Below are 23,912 nucleotides of genomic sequence, written 5' to 3' on the forward strand. Positions count from 1 at the left end.
CCGCTGGATTTTGCATACCCTGTCATATGTTAAGGCTTACCAAATCAAGTTTGTGTCCCCAAATGTCCTTAGGTATGTGTCCATCTCCTGGAGCCTGGTTAACCTGTCTAGTATCACTCCCTTAAAGAAAACCAGCTCTCCCTTTCCCAGAAGTTACTGGTTGCCAAGCTTTCGAGCCCTTCAGCATTTACTCAAGAGGTGAACATTGCTCATGATGTACAAGGGAAGACTACCTTAGTCTTAATGATTTCCATATCTTTTCCCAGTAAGCACTCTGTCCTAGATAGAATGTTAAAGTCATGTATATTCTAACTTGAAGGTGCTAATAAACAGGGAAAATAAGATGAGGTAGATTCTCTCCCAAACACTTCTAAATACAGAATCTTGGAACATTGTAAACAGGGACCCAAGTATGTAAGGCAAATCATTGGGACAGGCCAGGAGTTACTCTGTACTAAGATAAATGATTTGGGAGCACATTTTGTCTGTATATTAAACACAGCAATATTTTGATTCATTTACTTTATCAATTTATCTTTTTTTTTACTTTGATGGTTTTCCTCAACGTCTAAGAAAAGCAGAGCTGCACACAGTGCCTTAAGTACTGGTGAGCCTTCTCATGTAGAAGGAGGGCTGAAAACCGCTCATGATTGGCTCAGGTACATGACACTTGTCACTAGCTAATTGTCACACAAAAAGAGGAAGGTAAGGCTGGTGAGAAATCTCCCTAAGTTTTAGATTACACTTTCTTTCCATGAACTAAATTTTCCTTAATTTGCTTAGAGGAGTACTCTATGCATATTTAAAATTCTGGCTTCTTAGTATCATGTGACCAAATCTACTCAAGAGGTAAAGGTTCCTTGGAAGACGTTCCTGCTTACTGTGGAATGAACACACCAGTTAGACTGAAGCTATGGGCTATTAAGTTCCCTGCCATAATGTGATATGACTGAAAACCACTCATCTCTCATGGGAGAGTGCAGGGGTGTAGGCCTGCTGTTGCCATAAAACATGCCTCTAGAGAATCCTGTACATGAGCAAATAATTTATAGTTAATAGCATAAAAGAATGACCACATTATTATTTTACATGGTTACTTTCTGAAAGCAGAGGACAAAGAATCAAAAAAATTTAAATATATATATGTAGTTGCTTATACTGGGTAAGTGGTAATTGCTTAAATATCTTGGGAAATTGATGCATTTTATAAGTGTGCATTTCAGGATGGTTTCTGGGTTGTCTCTAATTTAGTCAAAAGGCTAGGGGCATAGCTCAGTGGTAGAGCGCTTGTCTAGCATGCAGTGTCTTACATAGAAAAGCTGTAAGACTAGGTTTGAGCCTCAGTACTATAAGTATATTCATAAATCCAAAGAAAATTTAGAAAATGTCAACAGTGATGTAGGTTTGTCAGCTAGCTTACTAACCCTGAATCATCAGCACTCAGCATGTCTGAGGCTGTTCCCAGCTCCAGCTGCCGCATTCAGCTCTACTCAGAACAAGTGTGCTGTCATCTGAGTCCCACCTTGTCTGCTCTTGAGCTGCTTATCCAAATGTCTGAGCCCTTACAGTGAGTCTTGGCCATTTACTTTATGAAGGCAATGGTATGCTTTCTCAGCTTTGAATGCATGTCACATAGTAAGTGCTCAACAAATAGTCCCTCACCCCTTTTTATTTATTGGAAATTAGTCTCAGAATATTGTAATGACCTCTTTTCTGTCTTGAGAGAGCATTATCTCTTGAGGATGAAGGAACAAAGTAGTTTTCACTGAATTACCATTTATCAGGGGTCTTGAATAGACCCACCATCCTTTGCTCTTACTTTATTTAAATAAACCTGACTCTGTCCTTGGAATGTAGATTTTTATTATCTGCCAAACACAGTCTGTTTAAGAACAGTGGTTTAAGCCAGGTGTGGTGGCACACCCCTTTAATCCCAGGATTTAGGTCTACATAGTGAGTTTCAGGCAAGCCAGTGCTACATAGTGAGACCCTGTCTCAAAAACAACAGTAAAACCAATCAAAGAATAATAATTTGGCCATATCTGTCTCCTTGTTTAATAATAGTCTAAATGAAAAAGTAGACTGCATTGTGAATCATTGGGATTGCATATTGCTTGAGAGTGAGGGCAGAGGATGATGGAGGAAGGCACCAAGGGGTCCTGGGAAACTGCAGCTCATTGGTAGCAATGCCCCAAGGACAGGTGACCTAACTGCAGTTGCTGAGTTGTGTGACTGGGAAGCATTGGTCCCCAGGCTGTCCATTTCCCCAAGCATGGTATGGGAGCAGAGAGCTGTGGACTCCTGGAGGCCACATGGATCAGTGTGGACCAAAGATTAATAAAGCTTCCCTCCCTGCCTTGTGGGATATAAGTATAGATTTAGTCAAGGTGATTATAACAACATGGCTATTTTTTGCACATGAGTTTATGAGTATACTTCATATGCTGCTTAAATCTTGAATTCAAAAAAATAACCCATTTGCTACATGGGCACATTCGATTTCTGAAACATTGATTAGGCAATCTAAATATACCGTGTGGGGAGATGGGGCTGTAGCTTAGTAGTGGAGTGTCCCAAGTCCCAGCAATGCAAAACAACAGGGGCCCTATGAGGTATCCTGGAATTCTGCTCTGCAAAACATTGATAATAGAAAGTTTTTCATGGACCTAAGGAATACTTCAGTTTGAAAAAGAATTTAAAAGCTAGACTTATTCTATATAAAGGCCTTTGAATTACAAATTATCACTGCAGATTTTTTTTGTTATAACTAGTAGAATTTTTAAAGAATTGTTGCATAGCTCATATATTTTGAAACTTCATCTGCTGTCACTAGCAGTTTCCTTAATCAGATAATATAATTTTGTCTCTCTAAATTGACTTTGTTCTTTATGGAATTAAACAGGATTTTTCTGTATTGAGTTGCGGTGACTTTGGAAATTTTGGTTATGGGGCTGCTTTGGGGGGAGCCCGGATATAGCTCATCATGAATGAGCCATGATGGAAATGGAAAAAGTAACTTTTTTTTTGGTCTTTTTGAGACAGCTGTAGCCCCAGCTGTCCTGGAACTCAGTAAGTACACCAGGCTGGCCTTGAACTCACAGAGATCCACCTGCCTCTGCCTCCTGAGTGCTGGGATTAAAGGCATGTGCCACCACGCCCAGCGTAAGTAACCTTTTAACTCCCTGAAAATGGCTGTCAAATGCAGGAATTCTTCTGGACCCCACAGAAAGAACACACCTAAAGAATTTTCAGGGAAACAGCCTGTTATCTTTCTACTGTTGGGGAAGCAGAGGCCAGGGGACACCCATTAGAGATGAAGACGAAGGGATTGCTGTGCCTTTCCCAAGCGTTGTTTGTCTTTTTATCCAGAGTAGTCAGTATTATGTCTTCTATCTTCAGCAACTAAGATTTGGATAGTCAAATCCAACCCAAAGAATTGTTTTGTCTTTCTCTATAAGAACAGTGACGTACCTTTTTGTCGGGGATCCTGCCCGGAGCCAGGGAAAGGGAAGTGCGCTGTCCGCCCTGTACTCGCAGCCTCCCTGGGAGACAGACACGACAGGGAGCCAGTCAAGCAGGAACTCGTTTATTGCAGGTGTTTACAGAGCTTATAAAGGCAAAAACCACAAAGGAAAATCCCCTCCCCAACCAAGTGTCCAATCATATCAAAGGTGAACTTGAGCATGCAGTCTCCTCTCCATGGGGTGATCACGTGCTGCCAGGATGCACGTCCGATCGACCTGGCCATTTCCTCTAGGCACCATCCTGCCTCACCCCTGGCCTCAGGCCCCCACACCTTTTTGGAAGGGTTAGACAGGTTAGTGTATAAGGCATCTTGGGAAGTGAAGTCTAATTTCAGATAACCTTCCATGTTCAAAAAAAATCTAAATTTAGATCTTTGTTTTTCATGTCTCTATAAAAAGTATTTCCATCTGATTTAACAAGATAGAATACTGGTAATTAAGAATTCTCAACAGAGCATTCTTAATTTTTCTCAGAATCCTCTCATTAAATTAAACTTTTGAAACTGAATGGTCATTTAGCAAACTAAAAAATGTACCTTTTTGAATGAGTTGAACTCATCAAAGTATCTATGGTTTATATGTTACTGAGAGCCTAAGTTTTTAACACTAAAAGCATCTTAGGCTACTGATTTCTCATATTGGTGAGTTTCCCTTAATCTCCGAAATTATCTGTTCATTAGGCATTTCTATAGCATTTAAAGGGAGACGTTTGATCTTGGCATAGCAGCAGATAACAATGAGTCAGGCTAATTCTAGTTTTTATAACCTTAAGAAAATTTTGTAAAAACCTATGAAAATAATGATAGTGTCTTAGTTACTTTTCTCATTGCTGTGACAAAATACCTGACAGAAAGCAACTTAAGGAAAGAAGGGATGATTTTGGCTCAGTTTGAGGGTACAGTCCATCATAGCAGGGAAGGCATGGCCAGTGTAATTTGGCTGGTCACATTGTATCCACAATCAGAAAGCAGAGAGGTGAATGCTCGTACTCAGTGTGCTTTCTCCTTTTAATTCAGCCCAGGACCTCAGCCCACGGGATGATACCACCCACCTTCCCGATAGGGCTTCTGTCTTCTCTAGGAGCGCCCTCACAGACACACCTGTGGGTATGTCCAAATCAAATCAGATTGACAGCAAACCACCACAGATAGCAACAGCCACTTAAATATATTTGCTGTGTGCCAGGCATTAACTCTAAGCATTTTCTATTAATGCTTGAAACAACAGTGTAGGAAACCAGGCTATAGAGTTTCTGAGTTGTCTGGATGTCACAGCTAGTGGTAGAAGCTATCTAGAAAGCCGGTCAGCTCCAAGTCCTGTGCTCTTGTCACCCTGCAGTGTTGCAGGATGGTCCCTTGGGACTCACCACAGACTTTCCATTATGTATTGGGTTTCTCCTGCCATGAAATAAAGTAACTTGAGATCACATCTGCTTTCATCCCACTTCTCATAATGACAGACTCCTTTAAGGTTGGTTTTTTAACCTGCTTTCCAGAAACATCTCCATCATTCATTCTCATACCCCCTTGCCCCCCCAACACACAAGTATAGTGACTTCAGCTCTTAAATTCATCCAAGTCAATGTGAACATGCTAGCTGGCTGGCATGGGGATGATTTAGTAGGTCAGTGTACTGCAACCCTACTCACCTTTGTGGCACCTACCAACTTACTAGCCATGTGCTCATAAAGTACTTTTGTGAGGCTGTGTCTTCCCATGTAAGTGATGCTAATAAGATTTAGATTTGCTGCATAGAATAAATGTAGAAATGTTTCTAAAACAGTGTAGTTCTTGGGAAGTAGTAAATTACACCACAGCAATTACTGTGTATCATACCTTCGATAAAGTTAAGTAGGGCCCACATAGGACAGGTGCCAGTCAAAGTCAGTCTCCTAAGTTTACATATTCATTAATATCGGTTTCATGTTTCTACCTATTTTCCTTAAAGGGCATATTGGAGAACGTTTAAATGCCTTCTTTAAGTCCACTGCTTCTGATCGCTCCTCTTTACTACTAATACTACTGGACCCTAAAGAAAGAGGAATTTCTTGTCTAGGTTTGTTCTCGGTGATCCATCCAGTTTTGGTGGGGTTTTTGTTGTTTTGCAAGGTACTTTTAATGCTATCCTTATTTCTTCCTTAAATTTCAAAAGACATGAAAATGAACAATAGTACAGACTGAGCCAGAAACATGAAGTAATTTATTTTGATACTGGTTAAGATCCATTATATACAGGTAGAAACCATAAAAATTGTACAAAGAACCATTAAGAATGTTGATAGTTTTATAGACAAAACAACTGAAAAATACTTCTAACATAGACAATATATAATTATGAGAAAAGTAGAACACACATTGCTCTACCAGAGAGATTCCAAAGGGGTTAAAAGTCTGCTGTGCAAACTGAAGTTGAAGAAATCTGTTCAATGGAGTTACATGGTTCAAAAAAATTAGTAATAATGTAAAAATTAACTTTCTTCCTCTCACTGCAAATGGAAGAGTAATCAAGGTTTCATGCCAAATCTATACTGTTTGAAAAATAATTTATATGTCTAGCATGATGAAAGAAAATTAACAATGTGTGTGGATCTGTAAACTATGCTATTTATGAAATGCAAACTGCATCAGTTTTGAAAATTATAAGTTGTACAGTCAGAAATAGACTGTTCCTTTCACGGTACCACTGCACCTCCATCGACTTTATACTTGAGCACCAGAACTGAAGGTCTAAATGCTGTCTTGGAAAACTATTCTGAAAATGATCAAGAAATCAAAACTACCCTACTGTCATCTAGAAAATTAGGCACCAAGCAGGAGATGGTCTCCTCGGAAATGCATATCAGTGGGAAATAAGGACTTATCAGTTAAGCAGCTGACAGATCTCCTTGTGAACACAGCAGAGGAAATCCACATATGATGATCCTCCATAAAGTCCTTTATCTTCCACCAGGAACTGTCGGAAGGTCATTTCCCGCTGCTCTCGCTGCTTCACTATTACAAGCTAGGAAGAAGTAACAGCAGGCAGTCAGAAGCATTTTCTGAATGTGGCCTAGCAATTCTGTTTGCCTCAGTTCTGCCAAATGTGCACGGTATGTGAGGCCTTGGATGTGAATATGCTTGGGGTTTTTTTGGGTTTTTTTTTTTTTTTTTGGCTTATATTTTTACTTTGTGTGTGTGTGTGTGGGGGGGGGTGTCTGTGCACATGATTGCAGGTGTCCACACAGGCCAGAAGAGGGCATCAGATCCCTGGGAGTTACAGGTGGTTGTGAGCTGCTTGACTACTGCTGGGAACCAAACTCAGGTCCTCTGGAAAAGCAGCAAGCACTCTGGACCCTTCAGCCATCCCTCCAGCCCCCATGCCTGTTAACTGCAAGACTGTTTTAAGTGGCAAAAATAAAAGTACAGTTTCCCATGAGCAGAATGCAATGGGAAAAACTCACAGCAGCAGTGTGGTCCCTGAGTGTGCATCAGAACGACACTGGGGAGGGAAGGAGTTGCAGTTCCAACTTATGTGGAATTTACTTTCTCAATGGAAACTTATAATGCACATCTTGTGGGCTATCTTTTTGCTGTCTTTCACGTTTTTTGTTTTGTTTTTTGCTTTTTATGTGATGTTCACGGTATAACCTCGTCAAAGTGAGTCTGGCCAGAGAACAGAGAATAAATTTTAGCCTTGGGAAAAACTTAGCTTTCAGATAGAGTAGTTCATATCCTGCTCACGACTTGAGTCTCACACAGTTGAACTGCCTACTGCCTCTGTGGAGGAATACAGAGAGCATAGTGCAAGGACTCTGGAGAGTGGGTCAGGGGAAGTGGTGGGGGCTAGCTCAGCACACTGTGCTCTCCTCACCAGTAAGGGCATACCCATCCTGGTAAGAGGAAACAGCAATACCAGGATTGCCTGGAGAGACACACTATTATGTACTGTACAGGGGGACATGGTCTCATATGGTGGGGCAGAATATTAATATGATCACTGCTGGTCTTTCATGTGCTGTGTGTCCGCTTCATGGAGGGTCTGGATAACTCAAATGACCCAAATGTAATATTCTCCAGGTTATGTTATCACAGGCCTCAAAAGAATGTGTTTCAAAAGCCAATCCCACCTGATTCATATACTAGCTTAATGACTGTAAGGATGGCCCAGGAAGAACATAGTCAGTGATTGCAGAGAGCCACAGATACAACCTTAGGGGATACCAGCTCTGACAGGACAGATGAAGAGAAGCCAAACACGGTCAGAGAAGAACCAGGAGCACATGTTTTGAAAGCTGACAGAAGAGACTGAGAAATGGAGCAGTACTCAATCTTGTAATGCTGCTGAGAGATTTGGAAATCCATTGTCTTAGCAATTTGGCAGTTTCTAAGGAAGCAGAAAGAGGGAAGGGAGATAGTCAACACAGATGATTTTCCTAGCAGCCTGGTGAGGAGTTAACATTTGGTGTGATGCAGGTGTTCAGTAAGTATCTGCAGAGTGAATGAAAGGACGGGAAGAAGATCCCAGGGAAGCAGTAGCTTCACAGAAAAAAGATTTAAGCAACTATGGAAAACTAAAGACGACCAGAAAAGAGCAAGTGCGGAGATACAGAAACGATAAGAAGGGCTATAACTAAAACTTTGGACAACAGCAGGGAGAGTAGGAACCAAACGGAGCACTGGCTTCCATCCTCTGGGCATGGACTGTGACTGAAACTGTGTGCACCAGGATCCAGATGTGGCTCTGGACCTGGATCTGCTGTGATCTTGCTGTGGCATAGCCTTATATCCATCATGATATGGCTGTGAGATGCTGGTCAAGTTAGTGGGCTCCTTTGAGTCTCACTTTCTCTGATTCACTAAATGGAAGTGTGGGGCTGAAAGGGAAGAGGAGGAGCAGGTGCTTATGAATTCCTTTCAGCTGTAACAGATTTAATATATTTCTTTCAAATTGTTTACAGAGAGCATCCTAGGGAGGTCAAAGAAATCTAAACATAACAGTAAACACCTCTCCAGGTGGCACATAAGGAAGTCTGTTAGCTGTTCCAGCTACTCCTGTCTTATTTACATGTCAGATTGAATGTTTACCCCTATGTTTTTTTTCCTCTTTTATAATCAATCTTGAAATGACCTTAAGGAGTGTTAGAGTAAGTGATAGAAAAGAGGAAAGAAATGTCTGGTTTTCCTCAGAAGGAAGGGTAACAAAGCATGGGATGATCCATGGCCTGACCCACTGCTTCTCTGCCAGTGGGCAGGTGTAGGGGTGCAGCCACGGCAGCTGCAACGAAGGGGACCATCACTGAGCATTATTAATACCAAGGGCTTTCAACTTGGTTCATGAGACTTTAAAGCTCCGTTACACATCTGTGTGCCCAATGCTCAGGGAGTGTCGTGTGGAGAACCTGTGTAGCTGAGCCTTCTCCAGCCACCTCTAAGTTATCCCTTCAAACATGCCCACGTGGTATAAAAACAGTTCTGGAAATGCCCAGTGTTAACCCAGACTCATGTGAGCAACTGTGAAACTAGTTACTACTTCTACTTAAAGCTGTATCTAAAGTTGTGTCTGCATGCATGAGTTACTTTTATGGTGAAGGCTGTTAAGTTGACATCAAATATGCATCTCAGGAGAAAATCGGCCTCACAGCCGCCTGGTCCTACAGAGGCCTGCATCCAAAGTGTCTTACACTGTACAGTAAGGAGCACTCACTATACAGAGCATCACCATCAGGAAGTTCCAGATCCAGGAGACTGTAGTGCATAGCTTATGGAAGAAGCTAGCTGTAAGTAGCTGGAACTTGGCAGCTAAATATAACGTGCTTGGATTCAAGACATTTTAAATGCTTTTATTCAAACAGAAGATGCTAAAATGACTATAATCAATGACTATATTATAATAACTATAATCACAAAGCACTTCAGATAGAGGACAAAAATTGTAAAAATCAAAATTTTTAAGTGCTCTGAATGATATTTCTATGATTAAATATGTTGGGCACCAAAGGAAAAGTTATTTCAAAGATTGTTGGGAGACATCAGTTACTTTTACACCCTATGAGGAGGGTCATCATGATTACCAAGTTGGTATTTAGAGGAAGATGGCTTTGGATGATAACTTTTTATTTGTGTGTTTGTGTCTAATAGTAGATAAACATATTCAGAGCTGTGAGTTTTCTATCAAAGAATTTTCAAGATCAAAGAAATGGGGGAAAAAATCTCATTTTACCTTCATTGTGTATGGCTTCTTTTCCTGGATAATAGACATTATCATTCTGAGCTGTTCAGAGTGTGGACTTCCCACCTCAGGCAGCAGGGTCTGAATTGAAGAACATCACAGCTTTAGTGAAACTTGTGACATTTAGAATTGAAGCAGCAATATGAGATTATCAGAACATTAAAACCATCCTTCTGATACCATAGAGACTATGTACAGGTTCAGTTCACTTATCTGAAAACTGAAAATGTGGAAATGTGAAGTATAAATTACCCATTTTTATTAGTATACATTTCCATCAGTGAACTACTTATCTCTCTTGGAAATGCAAATCCTCTGGAATCTGACACAGGTCCATCACTAAGATGGAACAAGTGTACGTTTCATACGGAGGATGTCTTTGGGTCATTTCTCATGAAGGTGATGAATCCTCAAGGGCATGTAATGAGAGAAGGATGTGCCTAACGCTTTAGTGGACCTCTCACAAGATCCTAGGATATTACTTGTTTAGAAGATGGTATCCTGTTCCAACATTAAAACCAACTACGAAATGCTTATTTCTCAAGGTAATGTTGCCCCTTACATTCCCTGAAATCTGTTCAGTAGTTTACAAAATGGCCCAGCAGCAAGTGGCCCCCAGGACGCGTGAACACCCAAGAAGGATCCTGAATTCTCTTGAACAGGCAGTTTGGCAGCAAGGATGAGGCCCAAGCTGAAAAACTAAATCCAAGCCCACCTCGGTCCTTTCTACCTTCAAGAGACGGCCTGTCTCTGGCCTTCACTGCTTCATCTGGAAGACCTGGCTCCAACATCCGTCTTGCTGGTGTGCCATAAGAATGAAATGAAGTGGTGTAAAGTGCATCTAGAGAACAGCAGCAGGCACAGACCAGACAGTCTAAAGTGCTATCAGTTTCTTGTTACAAATTTAAACATGTACGTGTGAATGCATGCCGCATGAGTGCAGATGTCCACAAAGGCCAGAAGGTGCCAGAGCCCCCGAACCTGAAGTTACAAGTGGTTGTGAGCCACCCAATGTGGGTGCTAGGAACCAAACTGAGGTCTTTTGGAAGCTCGGGATGTGCTCTTCACTGCTGGGCCATCTCCCTAATGCTATCAATTTCTATTAGTCATGTTTTGGTTTTCAGGAAATTATTTTTATATTAGCAAACTTTTATTCAACAAAACACGATTTCTCTCATACAGAACTATACACACATAATTGTTTTTCTTCCTTTTTTTTTTTTTTGGTCTTATTGAGACAGGGTCTCTCCTGTACCTCTAGCTGGCTGTCCTGGAACTCAATATGTAGACCAGGCTGGCCTCGATCTCACAGAGCTCCGCCTGCCCTGTACCCTGAGTGCTGAGATTAAAAGTGTGCACCGCCACACCTGGGTTCGTTTTTCTTCTTTGTAACATAAGATTGCACATAAATTTTAAGAATTTAGATCTTGTACTTTACCACAAAAAAGAAAAAATAACTTACCATATCTGTGTTGATATGTGCAAAAGATGGCACATTAAATATTCCTTGAATCAGTTCTGGTGGGCTACTCACTCCCAGCCACAAGAATATGTTTAGACCATTAGCCAGCAGGAAGATTCCTTCTTCTGAAAGGCGGGACTCGGAGCAGCGGACAGCGGGGGGCAGCACTGTGCTCTTTACATCCAATGTGTGCTGCAGAAGCAGAGTTGAGACACTCAGGAACTCCTCCTCCCTCTTCCTTTCCTTTTCTTGCTCCTCCCCGTCCCCCTCCCTGTCAGTGCAGAGTTATTGAAAACCTAGCTCTAGACAAGAATCTCTAGCTTGTGCAGCTAATGGTGTTTTGGCTAAAGACACAGGATGTAAAATAAAAAACATCATTGTAGATGGTGTTAAGAGCTGTGTAGAAGGGAAATGGTACAGTGGGAGATGTATCAATGGTGGGGGAAGGGTCGTTAGGACAGCTTATGGCAAAAGTAACTTAGAAGTAAAGTTACCTGAGGAAGTGAGAAAATGAGCCTTGGAGGAATCTAGGAAAGAACATTCCAGGCACAGACAAAAGCTTATAGAAAGGTCCTGAGGCAAAAGCCTGGCTAGGGTGTTTGAGGGTCAGCAAAGAGGCCTATGTGGCTGGCATGAAATCAGGATCAGAAGATGAAGGTCAGACAGAAACGGGCAGGGAGTCATTACCACTGAGCCACAGTGGTTGGAACTGTGACTTTAATGGAGATAGGGACATCCTGGACTGGTCTGAGGAGGACAGAGACAAGCTGTTACTGAATGGGATCCCTGTGCTCTGACTTCTGAGCTGCAGGCAGACCGAGGAGGCAATGGTGAGAATGAGCAGCCTTCCTAGGCGGCTGCTATGGTGGTACAGAAGGGTGATGACTGCGCTCGAGTCTGTGGTAACAGATGTAGGACGATCTGTTATCTGTCTGGATACCCTAGGACAGCTGGCCTGTGTGCTGACATGCCAGGTATGGAGGAGAGGGTGACAGACAGCACCTGAAGAGCAGAAGTAAGGAGAGACACACCGAGATGGGAAGGCTGAGGGAAGACTGTCAGAGTCAGATCAGCAGCTCTACACTGCCCCTTACACAGCCAAGGAGAGCCACACATCTGGATACAGGGACAAACACATCTGGCGGCCAGGGCAGAGGTACAGCTAGAGACAGGAATACGAGGACATTAGTGTACATGTGACATCTAAGTTACAGAACAGAAGGACCACCAAGGAACAGAATGAAGGTAAAAAGAGGTCTCCCAGAAGCTGGACTCCAGACTATCACCGCAGTGTTGGTTCAGCTCCTAACATGGCAGAGTGGTGGGCAGGAAAACAGCTGAGTAGCGAGAAGCAAAGCAAAGCGGCTGTTCAAGGGAGAAATAAAGTGGGCTGGATGCTGTTGGCATGTCAGAGGAAGGCACCAATCCCCCGGACCCACCAATACATAAAGGGATGGAGAAGGGAAACTAGGGAAAAGAGGACTGAGTCGTGTGCGCTGGTTTAGTGAGAGGAGAGGGCTTTGCCAAAAGAATTTCAGTGGAGTGCGGGGGCTCTCATCCTTTAGGGTTCTAGCCTCTCTGGCCTACAGATTGTTGCAATCCAAGCTTATCTGAAAATAATTCCAAATCATTTCTTCCCCTTATATCCATTGAAGTAGTGTCTTTATTTCCAGCATGATTTGTCACTGGTTGCTTTATCACTATGCCTGTAATGACCCCTAAGAGCCCAAGGAGGAGCTGCATACAACCTAACAGCTTCCCGCACTTCTTTCCCTCAAGTAGGACCCAGCTAGATCGCAAGAAAGAATCCAGGCAGAGTGCAGGGCACTCAAGGCTTTAGAGACACTTCAACACAGCAGAATATATTACCATGTAAATTCTCTTTCTCTGAGGGCAAGAGTGGCTGGGCTCTTGTATGGTGTAGGTATCCTCAAATATATGCTCCTTTGTAAGTCCCTGATTGCATGTGTGCAAGGCCAGTTTGATTGAATGTGATGACTCTTACACACTTATACATTATATAAAACAGGTAATTCATGCGTGTACAAGAGTCCATCCACACATATGTGAGTTATCTTTCAGGCTGTAGAGTTTGGTTGAAGCTTCGCTTGCTCCTGCTTGTTTACAGACATCTCAGTGTGCCTACTAACTGAAGTTTACCAAGGTGAGAACTCAGGAAGAAAAGCTATCTAAAAAGTTTTATGAAGTAGGACTCATCACATCCTTCACTAACCGTGCTAAGCACATATTAATGCACATGTGCAACATGCTCAAAGAGCCTCTGTTACATGCCCCACACTGCACATTTTAAAGGCATCTCTGAGTTTGAATTTCTTGTTAGGAACCAGAGGTTTTAGAAAACATGGAAAAGCCCCAAATACAAGTCCCTCCTAAACTGCTCTAGGAAATGCGTGGTTGCAGCATGCTTACTATTGGCAGAAGTTGTGGATAGAAGAAGAGCTGGGAGTCAGCCACACCCATGGTCATGACCAGCTGTCTCTGGTATGTCCGTTCATCTGTGGAGATCTCCGGTCTACTAAGCAGCACACAGTTTTTTAACAAACAATTCATGTACACGGGCAATACTTTCATGGAGTCTGGTAGAATCAGCTGAAAAGGAAGGCATTTGTTTCACAGGGTGACTTTTTACTGAGAAAGGCCTTGGGTTTTATCTATGAGATAGAAATACTTCCTTTTGAAGCTGTAAAAGCTAATAGGCTTCTCTCCTACCGTAGCTCACAAAACCTCAAAGCACAGACTACACATTATTATGATACAATGTAGCAACCACACTGTAGAATTACAACTTGACAGTTAAAAAAAATACATGTTGTTTAATCTTACAAATAAGTTTCGTAAGAATAGCTAAGAATCAAGTTTGACTCATGGGTGTTCCTTTTGTCAGCACAAAGAAATTAAAAACCATACAGAAGAGATGGTGATAATTAGCAAACTGATCTCTGAGACATCTGCCCTACGAGTTAATTTTTGTTGTTAGCTACCCTTTGTATGCTTGTATATGTGCATGCATGTTTGCAGGTGTGCATGACTATACCACACTCATGTGTGTGGAAGGCAGATGACAATCTTAGATGTTATCTCAGGAATGCCTTCTCCCTGCTTTGAGACAAAGTCTCTCATTGACCTGGAGCTCACCAGTTAGGCTAGACGGGCTCTGAGCCCCGGGGCTCCTCCCAGCTCCCTGGCACTGGGATAACAAGCACAATCCTCCATGCCCAGCTCTGCATGGAGTTCTGGAGAGCCAACTCATGCTTGGGAGGCAAGCACTTTCCCAGCTGAGCTATCTTCTCAGCCCTTATCTCTCTATCTTAATCTTGAAAAAGAACATATACTTGTCAGAATCTATAATGAAAATTACCCTCATTTTCCCCCTCATTCTCCATCTTATATCCCATCACTCTCTTCTTGTGATCTACGTAGTAAGGATGTAGACAGACTTAACTGATTCAGTTAAAGACATGATTAGACATTTCAGAATGTTCTACTGTACAGTTTATTTCTCCTCAACTTCTGATCTTTCAGAGAAGCCAAGTTAGTAAATGCATGCTTCCTCCTAGAACACTCTTCTTTTTGTAGCTTTTTCCTCTAGCAGGAAGCATTCCTAGTTGGCAACATTTGATACTGGAAAACTAAGATCAAAAGATGTAGAAATCAGATCATGGTCAAGTTCCAGAGCCAGTGGCCCCAGTGCTATTTCTGGACAATTTATAATGAATTATGAATTAAGAATTCTTATATTCACAAATAGAAGTGCATAAGAACAGTTTTTTACTATCTTGAAATTTCAATGGTTGCTTCTAATTAACCAGGTCATATTAAGGTCACTTAAATATCTGCCACTGTAGATGCCATGAAGGGGTGAGCGTGGCCTTGAGCTCAGTTAGGCCTAAGTCTGACTAGAGGAGGCTGGGTTCCACGAGACAGAGGGAAGGACACAGGAAGTAAATGAGCATGAGTGAAAGAACGTCAGTGTGGTGGCCCTTGCCTTTAATCCCAGCACTCGGGAGGCAGAGGCAGGTGGATCTCTGTAAGATGGAGGCCAACCTGGTCTGCATAGTGAGCTCCAGGCCAGCTGGGGCTACAGGAAGACCTCCCGCTCACAAAAGCAAAGAAAAATAACAACAATAAACAAAAAAGAGTGAATGAAAACAAGAAGACCGTTTCAGTCAAGATTTCTGAGTCAGAGAGAAAATGTGGCAATGCGTTATCACTGCAAAATCTGCCCTGCAGTTCTCCGGCTCCTCCATAATTAACTCATCTTGAGAGAAAAGCAGAGATTCATGTAAGGCTAGTCTGACTGAATTCGGAAAATTCTTTGCATTTTCAAATGACACAGCCGTAATGAACAACAACAACATCAGCGACAAAAAAGTCCCAACTGTTATTCTGTAGCTAAGCTCATTGGGCTGGCCTTTTGAGGAACATTCCATTCCCAGATAATGTAATAAAAGAACTATCAGATTCCATAAAGATAACTAGCGTTGCTTATATAAGCCTGACAATTTGTTCAGATATTCTGAGTCCTGTCTTGGCTGAGCATCTACCACCTGAACCTCAGAGTGGCGCCTCCTTAAGACGTGTACCCCTAAGTACCTTCTCTTGCCTCAACCTAGTCTCCACCTGATAATTCAGCAAAAGCGGTTCACTCAGGTCTGTTACCATACAATCAGAGTACGCATCTTCTTGAAGGTTCAGCTTGGTGTTGAGGTCTGGATAGAAAACGTTCCTTGAAGACTCTATTGAAGACTTGGTCCTCAATGCACCAGTATTCAGAGGTGGGGTCTTGGGAGGTGTATGGTTTGAGTGAGAATTGCCCCCCATAGGCTCCAAGCATTTGGACATTTTGTCCCCCGTAGGTGGCGCTGTTTTGGGAGGTCTTAGAAGGTGTGGCTCTGCTGGAGGAAGACGTCACTGGGGGTGGGGTTAGAGGGCTCTTAAACCTTGCTGGATCTCAGTTGCTCTCTTGTTCCCTCTGCCTGTTTGAAGACGTAGAGCTTAGCTCCAGCTCCTCCTCCAGCCACCTCTGCTGCCACGCCTCCCACCATGAGGGACTCTTGCCCCTTTGAAACTGTAAACTCAACACTAAGGTCCTAACTTCACGAGAGGTTAAAGGAGGGCACTTAAAAGGCATGACTGGAGGAGGAGGTCACTATAAGAACAAGAATAATCACTAGAGAGAAGCTGGCATCATAATGGTTTGCTCTGTAATAACTGAACCATAAAAACAGACAACTTTTTTAACTTTCAAATCAGAAGGAACAGATAAATTAACTTTTCCCTTAAATAGGCAATATTTGCTTTTCTTAAGGTTTTTGAAGACGCCATTTTACTTTTAGCAAATAAACTTCCAGAGAAGACACTAATCGTACCTGTTGTACTTCAACCAATCCCTTGGACGGGAGAGACTGCAGACGCAGAATCACGTCTTCTAAAGCTTCAGGACAATGAGCCAAGCTGGGGGGAAGTGCTCAGCACTGGACTACACACAAGCTGGCTTCCAGTGTTGCTGGCCTTCGTATAACTTAAGCAAGCACACCATGCAACTATGCAATTTCTCCTTCCCTTTCCTCCCTTTTTTTTCTTTTCTTTTTCTTTTTTTTTTTTTTAGAGGGAAGGATACCAGTCTCTAGTCTTATGATCATGAAGATAGAGTTAATAACAAACAGATCTGACTCACACTGGTTCTGCTGATAACTCTCCATGTGTAACTTTGGTTAAAGTCCCTTACAGCTTAGGTTGCCTTCATAACCTTAAATACCTGATCCTCTCTCCTCCACTTCCTGAGTGCTGGAATTACAGGTGTGTGCCACCATACCTGGCTTATTCACAATACTGGAACTTGAGTTTTCTAAAATTGAAAACTTTTTGAATAATAAAGCGAACTGAACAGTCATAGAGAGTCAGCAACCTGTTACACGACTGTCAACATGGGAGGTAAAAGACTGGGGACGACTAATCACTTTGAACGGCATAAAAAAGGAACTTCTCTGTCAAGTCCAATGTAAGAAATATGTTCGTTTTGTTTTCCTTCTTTACTCAATTGATTAATTTAGATCCAGAATTTATCTGTACTTTCTCCTGCTGACAGCTTCCTCCAATGTAGAGTAACTATTGCTAAGTTAATTAATTAGAAAATTTTCTACCAGCTGCTGTCTTTTTAAACCAAAATTCTGTAGCTACATATTCAATATACGTGGTTTTACTTTCTAAATTAGACTTATCTAAAAGATCTTCTAATTTCAATTACTTGGATGATGGCCAGAATCAACTGTTTCTAAGTTATTCTAGCCATTAATTACTTTAAGCTGAGGCAAGAGGATGACCATACGTTCAAGGAGAATCTGGTTTGTGTAGAGAGTTCCAGGTCAGCCAGGCTACTTAGTGAGACCATCTCTAAAAAAATGTAACTTTTAAATGTAAAGAATTCCAGTATTTATGTTATAAACTTTGTTGTAAGATACACTGTTATTACTGCCATCCATTCATAACAATACTATTAACATGCCTAAAGTGCATTCAAGCATACATATTTCACAAAATATCCACCTCTATATACAAAAGAGAGTCCTGTTATGACAGTCTTACTTAGAACATTCTGTTTATAAATAATGTAGTAGTGACTGTCACATTTTTGCTTCAGGCACTTTGTAAAGTCCAGTGGTTTTTCAAATTTTTTATTTATTTTTATTTTATGTGTGTCTTACTTGCATGTATGTCAGTGTAACCATGTGTGCAATGCCCACAGAAGCCAGAAGAGGGTGCTGGATTGGATCCCTTGGAACTGGAGTTACTGATGGTCCTTAGCTGCCATTTGGGTGCTGGGAGTCAAACCCAGGTCCTTTGCAAGAGCAGCCAATTCTCTTAACCCACTTTTTTTTTCAATGTTGGCTATAAAAACACAGAAGCCCCTCCCCACCAACTGTCTCCTCAGTCTCTCAGTTAGCTCTGAAAGAGTAAGTAGCTACTCTTAGCATGCTACCAGCTCAGCACAGCAGGGAGCTTACCTGGCTTGCTGCAGAAGGGCTTGCACAGTTCTTCCGGTAACATGCCAACATGTGGGCAGTCTGATTAACTAGAATTTCCCGGATGACCTTCAAAGGCTGGTTTAAAACTGCTTTAAAAGCTAGGTGCACAAAACCATAAATAAAAAGAACATCAAAGCTTTTGAAACTCTTTAGAAGTACCTTCCAAATAAAAACCACAATGCTATCTTCAGATCACTGAACAAGGATAACATTATTTTAAAATGTGAAAGTTTTTGCTACTGGCCTTTTCTTGACTAAATATGATGATCTAGGCAATGAAACACAGTGGTCTAACTACAGTAAAAAGTTATACTGGTCCTGGATCTTAGGAACAGAATTATATAACATAAAAGACAGGCTAGTTTGTTTTCTGAAGCCCTGAGCTTTATATACTGGAATGCTGCTGATTCCATACCTCAGTGTAGACTCCTGGAAAGAAAGTCAGAGAAAATCCCCCCATCTTGTGTCTTAGTTACCAGGGCATGGATAATCAATGGTCCAAATCTGGAGTACTCAATATTCAAGAGGTAGGGCACACTCACACAAGAGTTAAGCATCACTTTCCTAAATTTCAACTTGGACTCCTCACTAGTAAGAAAACTTTAAAGAAGTCTGTCTTGCCTGGCCCTGGGGCAGTGTCTACTGTTCCCAACCCTCTTGCCTGGCCCTGGGGCAGTGTCCAATCTTCCCAACCCTGGTTTGCACTCCTCTACCTTCCCCACTAAGCGCTTGCACTGACACAGTATTTCTCAGTTTCTGACTCAATTATCCAACAAGTCTTGACTGAATTACTGAACAACAGGTTTTGTAAAATGTTACCTGACTTTGCAAAGAAGTTAATAAGGGAATCTGTTTCACAGCTCTTGTAGAGATCTGTTAGCTGGGAGCTGCAGTTTAAGCCAAGATTGTGAATCCGAAGTCTTCTTTGACCACCGATGGTCGTGTAGAGCACAGCACACTGCAGAGCAACATTGAGGTATGTGTTACTGGTCACCCCTTGCAGCCATTTACAGAGCAGTGTATGCAGATAAAGAGCTCTGCAGCCTTCCATGGCTTTTCCTTTACAGTTAAAGATGGAGCAATAATGGGACAATGACCAACTCCTCCATTTTATTCAATTCATCTGTGTAAACTCTCAGTGGCTTCAACTATTGGGCTGTTCACACATAAGTATCCACTCACATTTCCACAACCGATTTGCATTTCACAGATGTAATGATCAAGGATCCAGGTCAAGAAACAAGTTCATAGCCCCACACAAGGCTCACTTCCCATTAAAGGATACAACTAGCTTGGTGTACTTAGGTCTTAATGCTGACGATATATTCAAAGACTGCTGAAGTACAGCCACTGGCCCAGATATTTGTGATTAAGTACTGAACATTCAGTTTTCTCAACTTAACGTCAGCCTCTCTCCACTCTGGGTATGATGCTGGTCTCTGACAGCTATGACCTTAGGTATTCTTGTCTTAAATGATAATTTATTACAAATCTAAATCCTGCTCCACTTGCTTATAATACGCATTCTTAGAGGCTAAATTGTGACCTCTTGTATTTTAAATTCTAACCTTTAGTACCTCTGAATGTTACTGCATTTGGGGGTGGCACCTTGAAAAAGGCAAATTAGTGAAAATGAGGTCATTGCAGTGGGTCCTCGGCCAGTGTGACTGGAGGAACCTTGGACACACACACTTCATGGAGGGAAGACCAGTGACGGCACAGGAAATGACCATCTACAAGCCCAGAGGAAAGGCCCAGCAGAGCCGCTTCCCTCAGAGCACTCAGAAGCCTCCAGAATGGTGGGAACTGAAGATCTGTTAAGATGTCCAGCCTGTGGTGGTTTGTCATGGAAGCCTCAGCACACCAGCATACGTATGGCAAGAGTGGCTGGGGTTGAAACAGGCGAATGGTGTTGAATACCCGCTTGCTGATGCCATGCTGCCTCACACCACTTGACTGGGCTCATGTGCGTGGACAGACGATTGCTGTGTCACATAGTAGCCTATGGGGAAACCACACAAGAGTGCTCTGGAGACTTCTGCCATCCGAGAAAGCTGAATGTGGTTCTGAAGAGACCTGCACGGCTGGCAGTTCTTTCCTGTTCTCCACACTGATTACTGTCAGTGTCAAATGGAAACCAAAAGGTCAGGGCAAATGTGAAATCACCTGGATCAAGGCTCCACTGTCCTCACTGAGCTTGTCGTCATGTTTGAACTCCACAGTTATGGCCTTATCACAATCAATGGCTGCCATTTCTACATCTGTGGTGTTGTTCATAAAAATCCCACCAAAGAAATCAGTGGCTCTGAAACCTAAAGTAAATGGAAAGGGAAAATTTGCTTCCTTTAATTTTACTGCTATAGCATTTGCTGCCCTGCTACTGGAAGAGAAAATAATTGTTCAAAAGAGACATAAAAATGATATAAAGTCACCTGTGCTGGTACGAACCCTCATAATAGCATCAAAGCCTATTTTCTTTTCAATATCATTTCTGAGGTCATTCAAAAATTGGTGGCTATCCAAATGCATCTAAAAAAAAAAAAAAGGTATGATCAGTGACCACCAGGCGGCAGTGAAGGACTTGAAATAACATTTACCACTCTTAAATTTTTAAAATTTTATTTATTTTTTAATTTTTATCTTTTTATATGGTTTTTATTTAATTTTTTGAACTTTTGTAATTTCATACAACAGTTCTTAATCAAATTTAGACCCCTTCCCCATCCATGCCTCCCCGATCCTTCCCACTGAACCCCATGTATTCCACCATACATGTTAAGTCCTATCCAATCAGGCATTTGTACCCAGATGTCCTTCAGTGTAAATTTGTCCACTGGACTCTAGTCGGCCCACCTAAAGATCGTATGTAAACCCTCCTCTCCCTCACCCAGGAGCAGTCCAATAGTGCGCAGTCCAGTGCTGCACACTACTCATCTCTCTCCTCCCTCTTTTGCCTGCATGTATGTTAAGTGTACTTGTGTCATGCACAACCCACAGAGGCCAGAAGAGGACGTTGGATCCCCTGGAGCTGGAGTTATGGATGGTTGTTAGCTGCCATGTGGGTGCTGGGAACCAAACCCAAGTCCTCTACAAGAGGAACACGTGCTCTTAGCTGCTGAATCATCACTCCAATTCCCACATTTACTACTCTCTAAATGTGATTTAAAACAATTTTGAAAATCTTGACTTTAAAATTAGATACAGCTTATATAGTAGTTTTGATAGTTTAAAATTATATGTATAGCTTATGTACACTTATACGTATAGCTTATGTTTCTTAGTTAAAGAAAATATAGACTATTTGGACAGTGATTCTTAAGTTTCCAAATAAAACCCCCACCTATTATTTTTCATTTTCATAACATTTGGTTGGAAAATCAATTCCTGATTTTATTTTGCAGATAGAAGAACATAAGTGGTCCACTCAGGGTTTTGTGTTATACACAGGAAATGATGCAATATGTAGCCTATCCAGATAGTCTGGCGACAGGCACTGAAACTGGAGGCTCTTTTATTTGACTACATTCAGAGCCTGAAGCTCAGACGGGGGGAAAGAAACATAAGCTCTCTCGGCACTCTTTTTTAAACAATATTTTCTTTATTCTTTTTATTTTATGTGTATGAGTGTACTGTGTGCATGTGTGTAAGTGCACCCGTGTCATGCAATGCCCGTGAAGATTAGAATCGGGCATAGGATCCCCTGGAACTGGACCTACAGATGGCTGTCAGCGACCATGTGGGTGCTGGTCCTCTGCAAGAGCGGCCAGTGCTCTCTCTTAACCGCTGAGCCATCTCTCCAACCCCTCTTGGCCTTCTTAACTACTCTGCTACAGCACGTCTGAAAACTGTTCACAGCCCACAGCTGAGCAGTATTAATGTTGTACACACCTGTGCAATACTGAGCTGACACTCAGAACAGTAAGTAGCTCAGAAGCAGTGTACACAGATGCATCTCTGACCTGGTCATGAAAGCTCTTTAAGAGATTCTCCCCACTGCTGAGAGGCAGGCGCACACACACACACACACACACACACACACACACACACACACACACACGGCTTCCCATTCTAAACCCCTACAACAAAGAGAAGGAAGGAGAAAAGGTAACAGAAACCACAGAAAGTGCTTGTAATAAATATTTCAGCTCTGCACACATAACCAGATTCCTGGGAAGTTCTTGACTATCCTTTTATCATTCTTTCATAATATTAAATGGAAGATACTATTAAAATTTTTACTGATAAAGCTGAGAACGAAATGCTAGGGTATGATTCACTCTAAAACAATGTGCAATAATTGCAGATTTAAAAAGCACAGCCAAACCAACCCTAGCACTGATTATAAAACACTTCACTCTTTGTTTACATGCCAGAGGGTTTTCCTCTCTTGGACTGAAACAGCACTTCCTTTTTAATAACATTGATGGAATCAATAACACATGTCGGTATGTTAACAAACAAGTAAATAGCCTTTATCAGAAATTACACAGGGCCAGCACGTGACTGAAAAACGGGGGAACAAAAGCAACCGTAGCAAGTCCGGTCCCTGATGGCCAACACAACACTTGGCCATGTGTTCTGTGTGGCTGTCACTTGAGTGCAGACATCAATGTGGGACCTGGGCACTATTCATCTATGCTAGGACCTTACTAAAAAGGAATGGAAGACGATAAAGTCTTTTGGAAAAGGGGAATAAAGTTTCTGATCAAATGTGTTTCCCTCACTGGAAGAAGCTGAAACAGGTCACACTGTGCCTCAGATACCCAGAATTCAGGCCTAAGAAGAAGCAATTTATGTGTGGGTATGGGTTAGCCTCTTTCAGGTCCATCTCGTGGGGTGACACTCATTCTCTGCCCCTTGATACAGAAAGTTGTCAGTGGCTCTGTCCACAGCAAGAGCTTGCAACTGTGCCTATCCTGAGCCTGAGTGTACACATTTGCCAAATTCAGGAGGGACACACTAGCCAAGTGTGGGAGAGGATGGTGAGAACTGAACTCATCTCAGAGTCCAACAACCTGACACAAATACACAGTTACTTTTTCAAAAATTGTCTTAGATATGTTTTATATAAAGTATATTTTCCCTCAATACTGACGCTTACATTAATACTTAACTCTGAGGTTTCCTGAGCTCAATGTATGGCTGAACACACAGTGTGAAGTTGCTTAATCAAATACACATGGCTTTACATCTCCTGAACTCACATTCGCTGGGAGCCCAAGAATGTAATTTTGTTTTAATTTTTTTATGTGTACGACTGTTTTGCCTACATATAAGTGCACCTATACATGCAATACCTGTAGAGACCAGAAGAGAGTTATGGGCAGTTATTAACTGCTCTGTGGGTGCTGGGAACTGTACCCAGGTCCTCTGCAAGAACAGCCAGTGCTCTTAATGACTGAGCCATCTCTCTGGCCCATGGGGTAGAACTTTCTGAACCCATGATTTAATCCCCAAACTTAAGCCTATCTGGTCTGGGAGATGGCGCAGCAGGGAAGAGTGCTTGCCAGGTTCCATCCTGGACCACATGGGGAAAAAAGAAAGTCAGATGTGGAGGATGTATCTGTGATTCCAGAACTACTACCGCAAGATAAGAGGCAGAGATAGGAGAATTCTCCAGAAGCTCTCTAGGCCAGCTAAGCCTGCAGTATAGTGCAGCCACATAAACAGGAG

At 42.1% G+C, this 23,912-nt stretch overlaps 1 protein-coding gene across 3 annotated transcripts in view; it reads right to left on the minus strand.

Annotated features, from left to right (window-relative positions):
• Positions 1-5,701: 5,701 nt before the first annotated feature.
• The window catches only part of Sec24d (SEC24 homolog D, COPII coat complex component), a 102,509-nt gene continuing 84,298 nt past the window's right edge, over positions 5,702-23,912 (minus strand). Inside the window, exons 16-23 of one of the 3 annotated variants that reach the window (XM_008846039.3) lie at positions 20,672-20,768; positions 20,406-20,551; positions 19,059-19,197; positions 18,219-18,337; positions 13,624-13,803; positions 11,194-11,385; positions 9,723-9,812; positions 5,702-6,524 (exon numbers count right to left, since the gene is read on the minus strand). In XM_008846039.3, coding sequence (XP_008844261.1) covers positions 6,384-6,524; positions 9,723-9,812; positions 11,194-11,385; positions 13,624-13,803; positions 18,219-18,337; positions 19,059-19,197; positions 20,406-20,551; positions 20,672-20,768 — 1,104 coding nt within the window. In that variant the 3' untranslated portion in view covers positions 5,702-6,383. The remainder of the gene's footprint in view (positions 6,525-9,722; positions 9,813-11,193; positions 11,386-13,623; positions 13,804-18,218; positions 18,338-19,058; positions 19,198-20,405; positions 20,552-20,671; positions 20,769-23,912) is intronic. The other 2 variants (XM_008846040.3, XM_029569826.1) reach the window with 2 other exon arrangements.

Source organism: Nannospalax galili, unplaced genomic scaffold, assembly GCF_000622305.1.
Source record: "Nannospalax galili isolate Female #2095 unplaced genomic scaffold, S.galili_v1.0 scaffold142, whole genome shotgun sequence".
Classification (NCBI taxonomy): domain Eukaryota; kingdom Metazoa; phylum Chordata; class Mammalia; order Rodentia; family Spalacidae; genus Nannospalax; species Nannospalax galili.